General features: G+C 41.3%; 1 protein-coding gene across 2 annotated transcripts in view; it reads left to right on the top strand.

Annotated features, from left to right (window-relative positions):
• The window catches only part of DENND3 (DENN domain containing 3), a 32,854-nt gene extending 14,947 nt beyond the window's left edge, over positions 1-17,907 (top strand). The window contains exons 7-24 of one of the 2 annotated variants that reach the window (XM_086877370.1): positions 403-621; positions 923-1,044; positions 1,500-1,655; positions 3,455-3,551; positions 4,828-4,931; positions 5,231-5,412; positions 5,996-6,517; positions 7,350-7,612; positions 8,082-8,252; positions 8,680-8,809; positions 9,276-9,383; positions 10,190-10,329; positions 11,468-11,628; positions 12,563-12,696; positions 12,880-12,995; positions 13,168-13,305; positions 15,427-15,566; positions 17,770-17,907. In XM_086877370.1, coding sequence (XP_086733496.1) covers positions 403-621; positions 923-1,044; positions 1,500-1,655; positions 3,455-3,551; positions 4,828-4,931; positions 5,231-5,412; positions 5,996-6,517; positions 7,350-7,612; positions 8,082-8,252; positions 8,680-8,809; positions 9,276-9,383; positions 10,190-10,329; positions 11,468-11,628; positions 12,563-12,696; positions 12,880-12,995; positions 13,168-13,305; positions 15,427-15,566; positions 17,770-17,782 — 2,916 coding nt within the window. In that variant the 3' untranslated portion in view covers positions 17,783-17,907. Of the gene's footprint in view, positions 1-402; positions 622-922; positions 1,045-1,499; positions 1,656-3,454; positions 3,552-4,827; positions 4,932-5,230; positions 5,413-5,995; positions 6,518-7,349; positions 7,613-8,081; positions 8,253-8,679; positions 8,810-9,275; positions 9,384-10,189; positions 10,330-11,467; positions 11,629-12,562; positions 12,697-12,879; positions 12,996-13,167; positions 13,306-15,426; positions 16,899-17,769 lie in introns of those variants that run through there. The other variant, XM_023921590.2, reaches the window with a different exon arrangement.
• The last annotated feature ends 1,580 nt before the right edge of the window (positions 17,908-19,487 follow it).

Below are 19,487 nucleotides of genomic sequence, written 5' to 3'. Positions count from 1 at the left end.
CAGTGCTTCAGACTCTCACAATAGTATTGGCTGGAGTGTCCTTTTGTAGGTTTCCTGATCCAATTTCCTGCTCAAAGGCTACCTGTGAAGTCAAATTAGGTTGTTTAAGGTCATTCAGTATTATCTGAGCCACTTTCTCTAAGAAGCCTCAGTCATGAGAGTTGGCAGTTCTGCTTTATTTTTTTTGCCCACACGTGCATGTTATGAATAAAAGTACCTCAAATCCTATATGGTGAAGCTGATGCATCTTGAAATGGAGATTGTTTAATTTTATAAATCTGTAAGGTAGCTACTAAAAATGAGAATTTTGAGGTTGACTCTCACAAACAGATGAAATATTTGCATTTCTACTGTGTTCTAGATACCTCTTTGCAAATATGTAACATTGTGCTTGTTTTCTAGATTATGACCTGTATTTTGACTGAGCAGAGAATCGTTTTCTTCTCTTCTGACTGGGCTCTGCTGACACTTGTTGCTGAATGCTTTATGTTATACCTTCATCCTCTTCAGTGGCAACACACTTTTGTACCTATTCTGTCCCGGCAAATGCTGGATTTTGTGATGGCTCCAACATCTTTCCTCATGGGATGTCATATTGATCACTTTGATGAAGTGAGCACGGTATGTTTTACACCATTACCACTCTTAATTTTTACTTGCAGTGCATTTGTCCCCTTCCATACTAGAGCATATTAGATTACTAAGTGTTTATGTACTGGGATTAACATCTGTTAAGGCAATTGCATTTATTTTTCTTGAATGTAATTGTTTTGTTATCCATACAATTTTCTACTTGTGGAAAACAATTCAGTCCTTTTCTGGTGTACCTCCTTAATGAAATGAATTGTCTGAGGAATGTGTAAATGAGAAGTAAATATGTTTACAATACATGTACCGTCATTCTATTTTCTTCTGTTAAAAGGAAGGTGAAGATTTAATTCTAATTAATATAGATAATGGAGATATTTCACATTCAAAGATGGTTGAAGAGGAACTTGAGATTCCAGATGTTCCAGCACAAGCAGCAGAAATTTTCATAAAAAGGTGACAAGATCTTGAAGATGTGTTTCGTAGTGCATAAATCATGCTTGATGCTCCAAGTTTTTTTGTTTTGTATGATTTATTATTATTATAATATTATTTCATTCATATAAACCTGACTGTATTTTAAAAACGAGCAAATTGAAAATTTCAATCAATAAGTGTAGAAGTAGCTTTAAGGAGTCATAATCACCAAATTATTTTGCAACAATGGGAATGCTTGTTTCTTTTTTATTATTGATACAGATTACTCTGAACTTTACAAAGACTGAGTGCACTGTGATTTAATTGAGTGAGGCTCTCTGGAATCTTGTTAGCTTGTCAGCACTTGTAAATCAATCTTGCACTTCTCTAGCTGTAAGATGCACGGGCCTAAATTAGATTTTCTTTTTTAAAAAAAGGTACGAAAAGAATTGTTGGTGTTAGGGTGTAAGTTACTACTTTTCTTCTGTGTGTAGAGTGGAAGGTCTGCAGCTGCACTTTGATCTGGAGCTCTGTCATCTTCGAGCCAGCACAGACCTTGGTGAGCTCCAAACCCACAGAAGGGCTTGGCAGCAGAAACTGAACATGGATGTGCAGCAAACCATGTTGCAGTTAATTGTTAATATCTTCAGGTAAGTGGGTGTAGTACTTTCTATTGTAAGAGTATGTGGTACTGGCGAAGACAATTTAAGCATGAGTGAAAATATTCTCATTTTGTCTTACTTTATAGATATTTTGTAGAGCTTCGGTTTTGTTAGGGAATATGAGAAGGAGGTCCTGTAGCCTGATGGAATATGAGTCATTGATGTTTTGATGTATATATACATTGCTAGAATATCTTAGATAAACCTCTTCTGATTTTGAGCTTGTCGTTTGTAGGAAGATTTCAGGAAGAGAAGTGCAGTCCTTGGAAAAGCTTAGGGCCCAGCAGGGATATCAGTCAAGTTTTGGTCACTCTTGTTAGAGGTACATGAATTCAAACCAGGACAGGATAGAAGACCTGAAAACAGGATCAAGAGTTCAGAACACCTAGGTGTGTTTGGACTGAGAATGGATGAGATACCTGAAGAGTGCAACACCTGAGAATGAAGGAGGGAGAGGAGCTGTTTAAGATCAAGGACAAAGTGTTGGCACAAGAAGGGACAATTGGTCAGGAGCTGGACTCAATGATCAGTAGGTCCCTTCCTACTCAGGGTTTTCCAAAATTCTGTGATAAGAAATGTAGGATACTGGCTGTGTTTGGGACTGGCATTTTGACAGTGGTGTGGCCTCTTGCTGGAGGTGGTGCTTCCCTCTGGATCAGCTACTGAATTGCTCATTGACACTTTCAGTCAGAAAGTGCTGAGTTAATTTAGAGTCTAAATACCATGTGTCTGTTATTGGATCTGCTTAAGGAGTGTTCCTGCAAGTGTCTGGACCTTCCAAGAGGGACAGTAGCTGCTGGATGTGGGCCTTTACAGATAGCTTATTATGGAAACTGAAATGCATTTATTTCCACAGTGGGATTTTGTGGATTTCAGTGTTTGGCAACAATAATTCCAGACAAAGATGAGGAGAAATGCATTTTTGCTCATAACAGCTTGAAGTCTTTAATGCACTAAACATTTGGCTGCAAAAAAATGAACAGATGCTTTGCTCTTTGAAAGAATATGTATGACAAAGGGGTTGCTTCTTTAGCTTTCTTTCTCCTTTTCTTCAAACTTTTTCTTTGTTCTTTTTTTCAGCCTTGTTTCTTCCGTCTTCTAACTCTACCAGCATCCAGGAGTGAAGGAAAGTAACTCTCTGATGCACTTGTGCTGCCAATTGTTCTGTCTTCAGCAAAGCATTGTAGTGATTTTGTGTGTGTGGAGGTTCCATGTTTTAACAGACAGTGCTAAATTATATAGAATTACATAGAACTATATACTTTTATTGACCATACATTTTCTTGACCCCATATGGTTGAATAAACTGTTAACAAGATGTAGTAAGAACCCTGTTTTTCATGTGCCTGTTACAGATGCAATGTGATAGGACAGTGTGAGGTCAGGTCGCATCTTTCAAATTGCCTGTGATAGGTGCACTTGTCTTTTTTTGCTCCAATGGGTTGTGTGTGATTCAGGAACTGTGTATGTAAATGGAATTCCAGGATTGGAGTCTAAGTCATGATTTGCAGATTCTCCTTCATGGTTTACTAAATCTCACAGAGTGTAAGTGAATTTGGCAGCAGATAGCTTACCTTACTTCTAAAAATTTAAGTTTTTTCCTGTGGTTCAGTAACCAGGCTTGTTCATTAAAACTGAGCTTGCCTTCTGATGCTGCAGCACATTTCTATTTTGTCTTATGATGCTGCAGAATATTTCTGGTAGTACCAGTGGGCTGCTGCTATTGCAAAAGTACAACTTGCTTGCAAATCTCCAAGATTTATCTATTTATTTATTTTTGTATCCAGGGAGGTAAAAGACCATCTAAATTATGAACACAGAGTGTTTAACAGTGAAGAATTTCTGAAAACAAGGGCAATTGGAGACCAGCCATTCTACAAAAAGGTAAATTCAGTGCTGTGATTATCTGTTCTTAATAAATCTGTATTTTAGGATTAATGCTAATATCTGGAAATTTAAAGTGATGAATCCTACATGAGAAACAGTGTTTGTTGGATAAAGCTTCCAATAGGTGTAAGCATTCTTGAAAACAAACTGTCTAAAAGGAACCTCTTAATATATCCTAAGGGGAGAAATTGATTGGAAATGTTATGACCAGGATTTCAGATTAATAAAAATAATTAAAATATTTTTAGCATCACTTTCTAATGCTAAAAATGAAATGGCAGCAATGTTATGAATTGAAATTTAATATTAGTTTAAAACTCAGATGTACATACTTAAGAAGAGCTTTGAGCAGCTGACTCACTTAAATACCAAATAGAAAAGTGGCAGGTTTGCTTTCAAGTGGATCTTAGAAAATAACACAATATGGAGTAGTTATTACTGGTTTCTGGAATTGTATTAAGAAAACTCAAAAAAAATCCATTAGATAGGATTAAAATTTGGAATCTCCTGAGCATACAATTGCTAGCAAAATATGCCACCTACTGGAGGAATACAGGAAATTGGGAATCCTAATGCTTTTGGAGATTTTTTACATTTTACTGTTTTACACTGCACATTGCAAGTGGATTAGTAAGAGGCATTTGAAATTTATATAATAGACATGTTGTATTGCCTCAAATCTCAGATTTCATCTTGTTTAACTGTTACAGTGATGAGAAGTGGTGGTTTTCCCTCTTTTTAATTCACACCTGGAATTTTTTGTGGTGTCCTTTATCCTAACAGTAGCAATTTGACCTTTTAGAAGTTATTTCTGGATGACAATAATTACCAGAGCAGGGAACAATTTTGGGGGTTACCAGAAGAAAAGATGTTTCACTTATATTTTCAGTATGGTGACATAATGTTAATTTAGACTGCCCGAAAATTCTTATTCCAAAGCACAGACAGTATTATCAGTACTTGGCTTAAGTAGGAAAGATAATACTAAACTTGTAGCTCTGTTTTGCTCAGTATTTCTCATTTTTGTCTGGTTTCACCTCTTGGAGGGCAGTTTGAGATTATTGTTTGCCACTAAGCAAATATCATCAAAGTCCAGAAGGTGAATGAAAACATAATTGATTTTCTTTTGAAGCTTTCAATCTTTTTATTTTTGTGATTGCTAAATTGCAAGGTTACAGTTTTGCATGTGTAAAGGTAATAAAAATGATCAAAACATGCTAATAAAAATGTAAATTTATAAAAGATTCACTGTTAATTCCTTTGTGTCTCATAGGTTTTAGAGACCTACATGTTTCACTCTTTCCTTAAAGCTCGTCTGAACAGAAAGATGGATGCTTTTGCTCGGCTTGACTTGAGTACCCAGTCTGATGAGGACAGGTAGAGTTTTCTCATTTCCTATTCTGGTTTTGAATCTTCTGTTGGTATCGGTGATAAGAGTCCGTTTGACTCTGTTGATATGCAATCTATATCTATAAATCTATAAATAAGATTATGATTAATTGTTAACTCATTTAATTATGATTATTGTAAAAGGGTTACATGAACATATGGCTGTTGAAATTGTAGATTTAATACTATTATACAAAAAAAGAAAAAAAAAACAACCCAGGCAGTAATTTAGTGTGTATACTAGTTTCAGAACTCAGTACACAATGTGTTATTTTTATTTTCCTCAGGTTAGATTTGATGTTTGCCACCCCCAGAAGGCTGACGATAGAGAAAATGGCTTCCAAGCGAATCAGCGCCGAGCGCAAGGCCAATCGGCGCATGGTGATCAGCATGCCCAACCTGCAGGACATCAAACTGCCAGAGGGCCCCATCAGGAACTCCTCACTTCGAAAAGTAGAAACAGATGTTGGTAAGGGAAGGCTGTGATGGACAAAGACACTTCTCTTGTCCTTTGGGGTGACATCACTGAGTAATTGTCACAGAAGTACTGTCAGCTGCTGGGAAGAAATGATGGGCTGAGTCACTTTGAGCTGGGGCCTGTCTGTGCTTCCCCCTGCTTGTGAAGTCAGTCTGTAGTCTGGTGTAAGTTTTGCTGGACCACAGAAGAGTGATTGGTCCCAGTGGGATTGATATTGGAGAATTGATTCCTGAGTCCTTACCCATCTTAAGTCCAGTTCTCTACTACCTTTACTTTATACACAGGCTTAAGCTTGTCTCTGTTTAGAAAAAACTCCATGAGGCCTTTTTTTCCTTTTTTTTTTAACTTTTTCAGAATTGATGTTATCTGATTAGGGAATATTCTCATAATAGGGGTGATAGATACAGAAATGTATTTGTGTCCCTAGCACAGCTGTAATCCTTCTTGTTTCTTGTAATTGCTTGTTGCTGTTGATGGGGATTCTGTTTGTTGTTTGTAGGATTGCTGATTGTGAACATATTTACACTTCTACTCCTTTCCCTGATCAATGTACTCTCTTGTGGTTTATTTCTAGCTGTGAGAACGCCCTCCAAATCCATCACCACGTTCAAAATCCCTGAAATTCGCTTTCCCCTGATGTTCCAGTGTGTTCACTCCTACTACACAGACTTCTTCAACCACCTCAGCAAAGCTATCAGTACCTTACCCCCTGAGAACTCCGCATTGCTGGCAAGGTACTTCTACCTCCGGGGCCTTGTTAGCTTGATGCAAGGGAAACTACTAAATGCACTTTCTGACTTTCAGAACCTAGAAAAAACAGACTTAAGAATTTTCCCTACTGATCTTGTAAGAAAAATAGTGGAGACCCTGCCTCGCTCGGAGCGCTTGCAGGCAGACCGAAAACCCGAGCTCAAGAGGCTGATAAGTCGAGTGATGGAAAAACAAAGGGAAGTTCTGAAAATAGATGACCATGTAAAAAATTTTGAATTGCCAAAAACACACATGCAGCTGGATGACTTTGTGAAGAGAATTCAGGAGTCTGGGATTGTCAGGGATATAGACACTATCCACCGGTTGTTCGATGCCCTGACAGTAGGTGAGTATAAGGTGGTTGGGGGTTTTTTGATTATTATTTAGCATGTCACACAAAAAAGGGATATACTCAAACCCTTCATGTTGGTTGATCTATCAGTGCTCTGGGAAAGCTGAGCCCCATGTGCCTGAGCAGTGTATCAATGTTCAATTGTGGGGACGCTTCACTGAGCAGCTGCTGCATGGAGGGAGGTTCCACTGACTTGTCCAGGGTCACCTGCCAAAGAGAGACCCTTCCTGGGTGTCTTTTACCCACTACCAGCACCCTTACAGGACTCACATTAACAGCTTAAAGAAGAACACTCTCTATTAGTAAAATTATCAGAGGTTTGGGAATTGCTGGTTGTAGTACCTGACTGCAAAAATACATTTTAAGCAATATATTATTTCAAAGCATTATATGGACAAGTTCTAATCCCCAGTAAGAGCCAGCTTGAAATAATGATTCAGTGTGCCCTAGAGTATGATTGTTACCCAATAGGTGATCCTATGGGGGAGAAGACAGGTTCTTGTTGACAGATACCAGAATTTATATGGAGTCTTCTCTAACTTCTTCCCATTCTGAACTCACTTTAATACTATTCCTTTATGTTTAGGTGGTGTTGGAGTGACTTTAGTCACACGTTTTACTCAGTGGGGGGTGGTTGTACCTTGATGGGGGTATCTCAGGATAGTGCCTGAGATAACCTTGGGATGGGGACATGTGCCTAGAATGTCTATACTTACAGGCACAATAAAGAGGCACAATTTGACAGTTACTGTCTTTCTAAACCCATCTTCCTGTACAAATCTGTGTAATAGTTTCTCACACTAAAGGGGTTTTAAAAAATTTTTAGGACAGCAGAAACAAATTGATCCTGAAACATTCAGAGATTTCTACAACTACTGGAAAGAAACTGAAGCAGAAGCTCAAGAAGTGAATCTGCCACCAGCAGTAATTGAACATCTAGATAAAAATGAATGTGTCTACAAGCTATCCTGCTCGGTTAAAACCAACTATGGTGTAGGGAAAATAGCTCTGACCCAGAAGCGTTTGTTCCTGTTGACTGAAGGAGGCCGTCCTGGCTATGTCCCCATTGCTGCTTTCAGGGATATAGAGGTGAGCATCAACCTTCTGTCCTCTGGCATGCCTGTGGATATAGGTTGTGTCCCATTCTCCAGAATGAGATGGCTCTCAACATGAAGTTTCAGTAAGAAGAGTAGGAAACAGTGCTGAAGTCTGGGGGTTTGGACTAAAAATTTCATGACTGATAATCAAGAGGTTATAACCTCAGAGAAATGTGCAGAGTGCAGCACATAGGATATGGAGTAGATAAGTTTAATAACATGAGTATTAAATGTGCTCATGTGACTGAGGTATCAGTGGGTCAGCTTATATCCACTGTAGAGCCAAGGCTGTATGATGATGTTTAAACTTATTTTCATAAATCCAGCTCTGCTTAATGGTGTGTATGAACAACTGAAAAAATCAGCTGTAATTAGAAAAAGCTGCCCTGTGGGCTGGGTGCTGTATCTTATCTGTTACTTGGGTACATTGTCCTTGTTTTCTCTTTCCTGTAACTTTCCAGGATGTTAAGAGCACAACTGTAGCTTTCCTTCTTTTGAGAATACCTACTCTGAGGATTAAAACATTGTCTAAAAAAGAAGTCTTTGAAGCCAACCTTAAAACTGAGTGTGATCTCTGGTACCTGATAGTGAAAGAAATGTGGGCTGGAAAGAAAATGGCATATGATCACAAGGTATAAATATGGGAATTTGTAACCAAATAATATGTAGAATATGCTTTCTGTCTCTGTTCTAAATAATTCACGCACTAAACTTAGAATTTCATGGTGCTTCTCTCCCACGAAGAAAGATTCAGCTTGGAAATGGGTATCCATCCTGCATCTGCTGTCTCTTTTTTATATGGTTTTGATTGCACATCCTGTTGGATCTGTTGTGTCAGACCTGAAGTAGTATTACAGTAACACTGGCTTCTGACTCCCTGCTCCAACACCTTGCTTGGAACATGGGATGTGGGAGTGGGGTCTGACAGCAAGTGACAGGAATTGTGCTGCAGGGCAGCAACTCTCTGGTGCTTGTGCTAAGCATGACACATGTTATGATTTTGGTGTCTTGTAAGAATAATGAGCAAGAGATAAACTACAATAAGACTTCTGTCTTTAGGATCCTCAGTATATCCAGCAAGCGCTGACAAATGTTCTCCTGATGGATGCTGTGGTTGGTGCCCTGCAGTCCTCCAAAAGCATCTATGCAGCCTCTAAACTGTCTTATTTTGACAGGATGAAAAATGAAGGTCGGTCACAGCAATGCTACAAAGCCTGTTGGTATTGCATCATCTCTTTCTGCTCTTTCAGTACATATTCTATTTTTCAAACTGGTTATGTGTAGAAATAGAAAAATACATTAGCCTGATTGTACTTTCACAAATGCAATTTATTTAATAGTAAGTACAAAGTTTAGGGTTTGTTCTTTTTTTTTTTTTTTTTTTCTTTTTATTCCCCCTGCTTTTTTTTTCATTTTTTGTTTTGGTTTTTGCTTCTGTCTCCATCTTGGATGCTGTGTTTTTGTCTTGGTTTTTCAGACTCCTTGGGTAGTAGTTCATTCATTCATACAAATGGTGTTTGGGCTTTCAGCTAAAGCTAGAGGGAAAGAAAAGTGAGAAATGTGAATGAATGGTGTCAGATTGCTATCTCATAAGAATTGTAGTTCTATTTCAGGCTTAAATGTACACTTCATTACCTTCTAAAAATCTATTTTAGTGCCTATGATGGTCCCCAAAACAACTTCAGAGACACTAAAGCACAAGATCAACCCCTCAGCTGGTGAGACATTTCCACAGGCAATAGATGTCTTGCTTTATACACCAGGTAAGAAGATGTATTGCTCTCTTTAGGGTAGCCCAGCTTTAATTAGCCTATAAAGCACATTATCTTATAACACCTGGTATTATGTCTGCCTGATGTGTTCACATTCTGACATGGATTGGTTGTGTGTTGAATACTAAACCAGAAAAATAATTTAAAAAGAACTATAATGTTGCATATTAAGATACTCTAAGGCATAGTTTTCAGTGTCTTAATTTGCCTTTCTCTGCACATGTGCCTTATCACAGACTTCAATTCTGTGTTAATGGGCTGATTTCTCATTAAGATTTCTGGCTCACTTACTGAGCTGGGTGGATGGATGGATGATGCTCCCCCATTGATCAATATTCATTGTTAGGTTTTTATTTTTCAGTAGAGTCCTGTGGGGGAGTTAGTTTGAACCACAGTGCAAGGAATAGTGTGGAGGGTGTTGGATTCAGTGGTGCTTTTCTTTCTTCATAGTATGAGAGGCTTTGATGGAGTAGACAAGAGTGGATTTTTAGTTGTGTTTATAGGTCTTAAAAGCCTTCCCGCAATCTAAGTGAGCTGAGCTCCTAGTCATCAATGAAAGAAATTATCTCTGCTCTGAGTATCTTTGGCGTGTAAGATTAAATCATTGGGTGAACTCAGCAAATAGATGGTAACAAGCACAAATGCATTGTGAGAACTGTGTCAGTCAATAACTGATGATGTAAATTCCAGAAGATGCATTTCATTACCCACCTGCTCTGCCTAATAATGGCTTTCCCACAGATCACCAAAAGTACTGTTTTCTTTTACCTTTCTCATCTTCTCTGCTTTATTTCTAGGGCATCTTGACCCTTCAGAAAGACTGGACAATGCTCATCCAAAACTCTGGTGTGCTTTAAGTGAGGGGAAGGTGGTGGTCTTTGATGCCTCTACCTGGTCTATCCAGCAGCACTGCTTCAAAATGGGCCGCTCTAAACTGGTAAGACTGGCAGAGGATCAGAACTCCTGCTTCATCTGGGTGTGGTTTTGTTGTTGTAGCCTGTCTGATCCCGAGTCACATGGTTTGTTTAAAGTTGTTGAGTTGTTTGGGCTTCAGTTAACCTGGAAAAGTGGAGATTTTTGAAAGGAGGCTAAGTGAGTTATTTATAAAACAAGTCAACTGATGAGAAGTGATAGATGGGATTTGGGAGGGCTTGATGGATTCTTGGGGCAGGAAAGCAGAATTGAAACAGTTGAGGAGAAAGAATAAAAGACAATTAACCCAAAGAGAAGATGAGAAGGGGAATCTTAGGAATAGATAAAAATTCACCCATACTGAAGAACTGGAGATTGGGAAGAGATGGGAGGAAACCAGGCAGATGCTACTGAAAGAGCAATAGAGCTCTAAAAGAAAGTGTCTCACCAGCAGATGAAAGGGAGTGCTTTGTGAAAGACCACCTGAAAGAGACCCTGTGAAAAGGGAATCTGAACCAGGCATGCAGCCTGGGTGAAAAACACACAGTAGAGAGAACACACAGGAAAAGGGCAAAGAGAGATCGCTCTGGATGAGTGTGGGAGAGAGTTGGAAATGGAGGGGTAAAGCTGATGGTGAAGAGCTGGGTGGAGAAAAGATGGAATTCCAGAAGAGTCAGATACCCAAAAGAAGACAAAAAAAGTTGGCAAGTGATGGCTGGAGGGAGATAAATGAAGAATTTGTGATGGAGGGGAAGGACATTCCAGAGACAGTAGAGGAGACAGTATTTTCTTAAACACTACTTTTAGATGAAGTAGGAAGTGTAGATATATTGAATTAGGTTGGCTTCCAGTCCAGAGGAAAGGAGCACACTAACTTCTGAGGTTCCCCTGATCTCATCTGTAACTTTTACTTCATTTGGGCCAGGAAGCACATGTTTAGTCAGTCCCTAAGATAAATTATTAATCCTATTTACTGAAGGATAAGTTTTGCAAAGAGATCTGTCTTATTTATAGAGCAGAGCAAAGGATAGCAAGGGAGAGCAAGGTTGTCATCTCCTACAGTGATCACCAGTAAACTGTAGCATCTGAATACAGCCTTTCCATGCTACATTAAAGACTGATTTCTCTTCTAGGCTTCATTTAACTCAGCTTTTTCTCCCCAGACTTGCATGGTCATGGTGGAACAGAGTCAAGTGTGGATTGGTTCTCAGGACTCCATTATTTATATCATCAACACCCACAGTATGTCTTGTAATAAGCAACTGAATGATCATCGCTCTGATGTTACAGACATCATTGTGGACAAGAAGAATGGAACACCCAGGTAGATCTAATTTGATTTTCCTAAATGTTGAAAGAATTTATTATTTTAAATGGGAGGATTTATCCTGCTAATAAAGTCTTCATTTAACTCATTTGTGTAGTTCCCATATTGTGTATGTCAGCTAAGAATTTCCTTTTAAAATAAAGAGCACTGTGTAGTTTGGAGCAAAGAGGATAAAGGAATGCTCTTTTGGACGAGGATGAAAACAGCCAGGAACTGGCAGCATCCAGTGAAGAATTGATACAGTTGCAGTTTAAAGACCACTTCACTTTTGCTTTGAGCATGTCATTGACTGCATGTTTACAGCACGCTTCTGGTTTTTTCCTGCCTGATAATAAAATAAATAGTACATTATTGTTTGTTCAGGCAATATGCTCTTGATCTTTTGGTAGCACTGGGAAGAGTGTTGGCTGAAGGTCTTAACCTGCTGTCTTCCCATGGGAAAAGCATCTGCAGGGTCAATAGGTCTGTCAGTGGTACAGCAGGTTTAACTGGGTTTCAGGCAGAATTTGTTTAAGTGTTGTTGGAACCTTCTGAAAAATGTTTGCTCATTCTAAGACAACAAATGTTAAAGGTAAAAAGAAAAGGGATAGTATAATTTGTTTTCTCAGGTGCAGTAACAAAGAAGAACAGTTTGAGATATTTTTGTTCTAACTCAATAGAAAATCCATCAGGCAAGATTGTTCAGAAAAATTATAGGGAAAGTTTTGTTTTGCTGAGGATGTAATGTGCTCTCATTCACTGAACACTCAGTTAGCCTGCAGTGTTTCTAGTTACAGAGTTTGTAAAGGATAATCTCGAAGATAATTAAAAAATGAACATTAATTTGGCTTACTGTAAAATTGGTTATTTTGCAAGTAAGTCTCTCCTGTGTGTGCACTCTTTTCTGAACATGAAAGCACACTATACTTATTTTTTTAATCTGTGCTGGCAGTGAAGCGTATTCCAGCAGTTTAGATGGAATGGTGATTGCCTGGAACATCAGCACTCTCAAAGTGAACCATGCCTTTCAGCTGCCCTGCCAAAATCTCACCTCTATGAAGCTTCATAATGACCAACTGTGGTGCTGTAAGTCCCTTCCTGAAACCATAATAATTACAAAAATCATCTTCACATAAAGAAACAGGACAGTTGTGCTGTCACAAACAAGTTGCTGGTTGTTCCATTTTATTTTGCTTTTTTCATCCATGTTTTGTAGATATGGAAGAAGTGGACACTTCTGTTACTAACTCTGTATCTTTAATATTGAAGGTACCAGAAGTTGCATTCTTGTAGTGTCAACTCACGAGTTTCAACCGCAGATGAAGATCGAGCACCATCTGAAGGATGTGTGTTCCTCTTTTCTTGGCTTCCAACTCTTTCCCGAGGTATTGCACTTACTCTGTTGATACAGTTTAAACCATGTGTCATAACATGATATAATGATGTCATAAACATGTGGCATTAAATGCCCTGGTTATCTTGATACATTTTTAAAATATTTTTTGATACATTTCACACATAGCTAGCAGTGCTTAAATGTATCTTTCTGTGCTTTAGAGAGATGAAGTGTGGGCATCTTACTCTGGGAGTAGTGACCTGTATATTTGGAACACCAAAGACCTTTCAAACACACCTCAAAAGATTCATCTTCAGGATTGCTCTGAGATTACTTGTATGATAAGAGTTAAAAATCAGGTGAGAGACGTCTGGGCTGCTTTTGCCTCTTGTGGATTTCTTTACTGAGGTTTTGTTTGTTGCAGCTATCATGGGCTGTCATTGCTTTCTCATGGGGTGGGTGCATAAGTACACAAGGTTTGGAATTCCTCTTTGAAATCAGAGAAGCTAAAGACTGCCCAACACAAATGGGTGTTGAAGGTATACCCCAAAATGGATGGCAAGCCAAGCCACCTCATCAGTAATTAAATATGTAGTGGTGACATTTATTAGCCATTGACATTTCCAGAAAACTGTAGAAACTGAAAGTTTAGGTCCTTTGATATTTTATCTCAGGGCTTCTCTCAGACAGCCTTGAAAAAAGGTTACCAGACAAACAACAAATGCCAATTAATTGGCCTGTTTTTGTAGATGACCTTTTCCTTGATTAGTTACCACATCCTAATTCAGGACAGACCAAATGACCCAATGGATTCCTGCCAGCATCTTGTGTCCTGTCACTGTTGGCCTCTGTGTACCTGCTTTTATCAGGAGCTGTGCAAATGACTGTAGTTGTACTACCACAGTGGCCCATTCAGAGTAACTTTGCAAATAAATAGCTAATGTATATAATGTAATAGCTAAAAGTTGCTAGGAAAGCAACTTCTGGAATATTTTTCTCCGATTTTCTCTCCTTCCTAAAAAATTATTTTTTTAAAATGGAATAGGGAAGTTTTCTCTGTATTCAGCCTTTGGTTTGATTTTGTACTAAAATGGAAAATCATTTTAGGATATTCTTCCCCAAGGCAGAGATTGACATATTTAACCTGTGTTTCAAGGGAGTGAGAGGATTATTTGGAACCCCCAAGGCATTAAGCTCTCTTTTGTTCTGCTGAAGAACTTGGTTCTTTTCTCTTCCCTTCTTTAAGTAATTTATGAATAAGTTAAACAATACCGAGCCCAGTACTGACCCTTGGGGGGCACCACTGGTGACAGGTTCCTGTGCCACCATTCACACTTCTGTTCCCTCTACACAGCAATAAGTTATGGACAGTGAACTTGCAGCCTGGCAAAGGCTGACAACAAGATTGGTAGGGATGTCAGTCACAGGCTTTAAAAACAAGCCATTACTTTTCTTTAGGAAACTGGAGAGAAACCCATCCTGCATACTGTGTCTGTCTGAAATGGGATGTGTTCTGTCTGGAACCTCAGCCTATATCTTTTATTGCCTATTATTTGATCAAGTCTCTGTGGCTCTGATTTAATTTTGAACTTTCTGGTGCCACAGTTCCCTGGAGAGCAGCAGGTTCATGAATTTCACTGCCAGCTCTGTACAAAGAAGTACTTTCTTCTCAGTGAAACTGAACTATTGCTGGTTCCCACATGTCCCTAACTTCCTTAATTTCAGGGTGGAACAGTTGTTCTACATTCAGCTTATCTGCACATCTGTTAGTTTGTAAACCTTTTGTAAAGGCCCCTTAGCTGCCTTCTCTCCAACCTAAGGAGTCTTATCCATCCTCCCTGTGAGGGAGGTGAGGCCCTGACACAGACTGCCCAGAGAAGCTGTGGCTGCCCCATCCCGTTCAAGGCCAGGTTGGATGGAGCTCTGAGCAACCTTGTCTGGTGGAAGCTGTCCCTGACCACGGCAGGGGGTTGAAACGAGATCTTTAAAGTCCCCTTCAACCTAAGCCATTCATTCAACATTTTCTGATCTTTGCTCATGCAACAACAAAGTCAGTTCCTTTCTCTTGACAGTTTTTGTTGCTCTTCCCTGGATTTTCCCTGTTCTTGCAGTGCAAGGGCACACTGTGCCTTACACAGGGGTAAGGGAGAGCAGCCCCTGCCAGCACGATCAGCAGCTGAACATTCCAGCATGGGGCACAGGGGGTTTCCTGAACTGAGGGAACCAGAGGGGAGCAGAGACACCCACCAGGAGCCCTCAGCTCATGCCACAGGAGCTGAGAGGAGACCTGGAGGGGGCCAGGAGCAATGGTGGCCAAGCCCCTTATTGATATCGATGAGGAAATTTCCAGTGTTTCCCTTTTCCAGCCAAGCATGAGGGAACCCTCACTGTACCAATGTGCCACATAAACCTCCTTGACTGTATCCTGGACTGAAATGTGAAAGAGAGAAAATGGCTGTGGATTTGTTTTTTTCCCCCAGCTGTGGGTTGGCAGCAGTGGGAGGCTGCAGGGCAAGAGCAAAGGGAAGATCTACGTGGTCAGTGCTGAGAGGAAGAGTGTGGAGAAGGAGCTGGTCGGCCACGCCGATGCAGTGAAGGCGCTGTGCTCAGCAGAGGACAGGTACGTCCTCAGTGGCTCTGGGAAGGAAGAAGGGAAGATTGCCATTTGGAAGGCTGGATAGTCACACTATTCCAAATGTATCTGCCTCCTGTGGGGAAAGGCAAAGACCTGGGACTGTGTTTACTTCAGCATTTTGCATCTAATTCAACCACCCGCCAGTGTTATTGTCTTGTATTTATTTGGTTTCCGTCCCTGTGTTGTAAAAAATGGAAATCAAAGTAAATCTCCCCTCACACCTTGTCCTGCTCCTGCACATTTGGCAGAGGAACAGGAATGGGAGAAGACAGGTCACTCTCTTGGAACTGGACATGAGGTGCTGTGGAGGGCTGGGGTTACCTGCCTTGGTAACACCAGAGCCAGCTCAGTAATTCCATGGGAGGTCTCTCTCAGCAGTGCAAGGTTGCTTAAAAAAAGGATTTGATGATGTCTTTATAGCCTGTAATAGGTGGAAAAGGACACTGAAAGGAAAAAACCAAGTGCATTGGGACTTAGAGTTGTCACTGTGATCATCTTTCTGAGCTCAGAGCTGTAGGTGGACAGTGTCCCTTACCCTTGGTGGGATTTCTGGGGCTGTTTTGTTTAAAATGTGGGCACAGACAGGCTCTCCCCAACAGCACTGAAAGCTCCTCCAGCTGAAGCAAAGTATTTCCAATGAATATTTTAGTTTTTAAATGTATTTTTTCTTTGAAAACAATGCACAACACTTGGCATTGGGAACAGTTTGTGAAACTGATTCTTTTTTATATGAAGCATTAATTTATTTAATTTCTGTATATATTATACTTGCTTTTGGAACCACCTCTCAGTCCCTGTGCAGACCAACCTCTGCCCCTCTTCCCTTCTGTTCCTGTTTCTGCAATTAGAACAACTGTTGTTCTTTTGGGTAGACCCTGCTTAATTTTTAAATTTTGCACAATTCTGTAACCCTTCCTCAATCCGTGGAGCAAGCACCAGGGGCTGCAGCCTGGAAGAGTCTCCAGAGCAGCATTCCCTGATTGGTGCCTGATGCAGAGTGGTTTTCCTGCATTTATCTGCAACTAAAACAATAAATCTGTGCACAATAGTTTTATCTACATCAGTGAAGAGTGGAAAACAGTGTCTAAAGGACTGTAAATAGACAGACAAAATGGGCTGCTACTTTTCTTAATAAATATAAACCAGTGTAGGGCTAAACAGAATGGTATAAACAACTGGAAAATATTATGAGTAGAAATTTTGTGACTGTACAATATTTCTGCTGATAAAAGTTTTTATCATATCATGGTAACAGAAATTTTATGTTTTTAGCTTTTGTATCTATTTAAGAATATTAAACACTATATTGATACTCTGGCCTCTGTACTTTGTTCTTTTTCCTTGTAACTTGATACTCAAGAATAATGATAGCACTGATTTCCATCCTCTCTGTGTGCTGTAATAATTGCCTAGTGGGGTTTTCTCTCTGCATGTTCTCCTTTCTGAAAGCTTCTGCTGTATCATGTCCCCTTTTGAGCCCCATATCTGTGACATTCAGGTCCCTTCTTTCCTCCCCTGGCTCAATCAGACTTCTTGGGGTAAGTGACAGGAATTTACTGAATTCAAAGACATTCATGAACTTTTCCTGGCTGCAGAAATGAACCAGCTGCACCAACCTGCTGCCCACCTGATGCTGTCTTCATTGATTTTCATTCCTGGCATACCTTTTAAACCTGGTTTTGTCTTCCTAGCTGTTTTTTAGGTGTTCACTGACTATTTCAGCTTTGCTCCAGCATTTTGGCTGTGGTAATGGACCTGCAGTCACAGCACTGTGAGGTCCTGTTCAGTTCTCGCTAGAGTTTCAGGTACTTCCTGTGGGCCTCTTGGTGGTGGGAAGGCACAGGTGAAAGACCCTCCGAGCTCCTCAGAGCCCATCTCTGCCCTGCTGCCAGCTGAGAGCTTATCAGGTGTAGTTGCCTCTCTGAGTCACTGTCTCCTGGCAAAGGGAGCAGGAGCTGCTCCTGGCAGGAGAAGGGAGGCTGTGAGTGACTGGGCTGAGCACACCCCATCCCTCTCTGGCCCTAAGGCTGTGCTGCTGTTGGCGTTGGTCAGCCTCTGTCTGAGACTCTGTGTCCAGCTTCTGCTGCCATCCCCTTCTCTTCTCTCTCAGGGAAATGTTGCCTGTTTCTTGGAAACCTCAAGGCTAATGTTTGTTCAGCTCCTTTTTGCTATTGTTTCTTTTTCCTAGTTTCCTGACCTGAAAAACCTGAGGGGAGCAGAGAGACCTGCCAGGAGCCCACAGTGTTCTTGGTCCTGTGATCCAGTTTTTGGAGGCGCTGTGTAGAGCAGGGAGTTGGACTCAATGATCCATGTAGGTCACTTCCAACTTGAGCTGTTTTGTGATTCTTTGATCAAACCAGGGGATGGCAGTGTCTGCTTCCAGAAATAACCCAGCTGTGGAGATGGAAGCCACTTGAGTATTCAGGCTGTTATGTGCTGGCTGTGATCTATTGTGATCAACAGGGCCATGCAGGGAGGGAGGAAACAGCTCCTTCCTCTGCCTCCCAGCCTGTGCTCACAGGCTGCTGGGGGGTTTCATGGGAGCAGACCCCATTTTCCTTCAGTGCCAGTTGAGTTCTTTTGGAAGCAAATGGAACTAAACCCATCCTCCTGCCCTGATGTGCATTCCTAACCTGTCTGCATCCATTTTGTCTGCCACTGTAACCTGCAGAATTCCTCCTGGCATTTCCTTCCCTCTCCATGGTGAGTTCCCTGGTGTCTTGGCACAGGTCCCCTGCTCATGGAAGCAGTGGGTGACCCCAGCTGTCAGGACAGGGATACTGCTGCACAGATGCACAGAATGCTACCACCAGCCACTCTTGTCCCCAGGATTTGGCCCACTTTCCTGCTGAAACTCATCTCTGGCCCTGCTGGATGGCTGCCTCTAGCCCCTTTTTGGGACGTGAAGGGCTGCCCAGCACATGGGACCCCAGTGTGAGGGGATGTGGGATGTTACCTGGAAGATGATGAAATCCCCTAGGCACAGCCCATGTCCCCAGTGAGCTTTGTGTGCAATGAGTGTTACACAGCCAGGCTGACACTGCTGGGGGCTGGGGGGCTGGGACTGCACGAGGTCTTGGCTGGTGATGGACACAGTGACCATGTGCCAATGGATGTGGGGACAGTGTGCCACTCCCCAGGATGGGAGATACTCCAGCTGCTGCAAAGCCTGGAGAATGCAGGGACTGGCCCCACTTGGGCAGACTGGGCTGGGGGAGGGATGATACTGGTTTGTTGGTCCAAACTGGGATGTAGAGGCAGTGCTGGAGCAGCTACTCTCCAAGCTGTTCTGAACTACTCCAAGGCCAGTTTGGGTTATTCTGTAATGAGCAACAGCTCCAGGAATGGCCCAGCTCTATTGTCCTCACCCCCACCACAGCATGCTCCAGCCAGCCCAGGCCCACCACCCCGCTGCCAGCCTAAGCAGGGATCTGCTTCTCTTGGACAAGAATCACTGAGTCCCACTCCCAGGGCTAGGGATGGGTCACATCCCCTGAGCAGAGAAGGGAGATCCTAAAGGAACAACAGCATCCAAGAGGTTTCTGCTTTTTGTCCCTCTCCAGGCCTCATCCTGCCATGGTGCTGGAAGGGATCAAGAAGGCTTCCCCTGCTCCTACCCTTGGCACAGGGATGTAAGATAATTCCTGGCAATTAATCTTCCCCTCACTTTGGGCTCTCCAGGTATTGTCCCTCAAGGTGAGGATAAGCCCAAGACTCTGTTGGGCAGAGAGGGGGCAGACTGGGAGGCTCTTGCCCTCATTATTTGCTCGCATACTTCATAATAGCTACTAGAAAGTAACTCAGCTCTATCCCACCCAAACGCAACACAGACCCTCTCTGGGTGTCCTGGCTCCTGCAGCAGTGGGGGAGGACACTGTTTTCCACTCTACAGGTGAAAAAGTGACT

Source organism: Cyanistes caeruleus, chromosome 1 (genome assembly GCF_971803275.1).
Source record: "Cyanistes caeruleus chromosome 1, bCyaCae1.hap1.1, whole genome shotgun sequence".
In the NCBI taxonomy this organism is placed as follows: domain Eukaryota; kingdom Metazoa; phylum Chordata; class Aves; order Passeriformes; family Paridae; genus Cyanistes; species Cyanistes caeruleus.
This window is presented reverse-complemented; position numbering and strand designations above follow the sequence as displayed.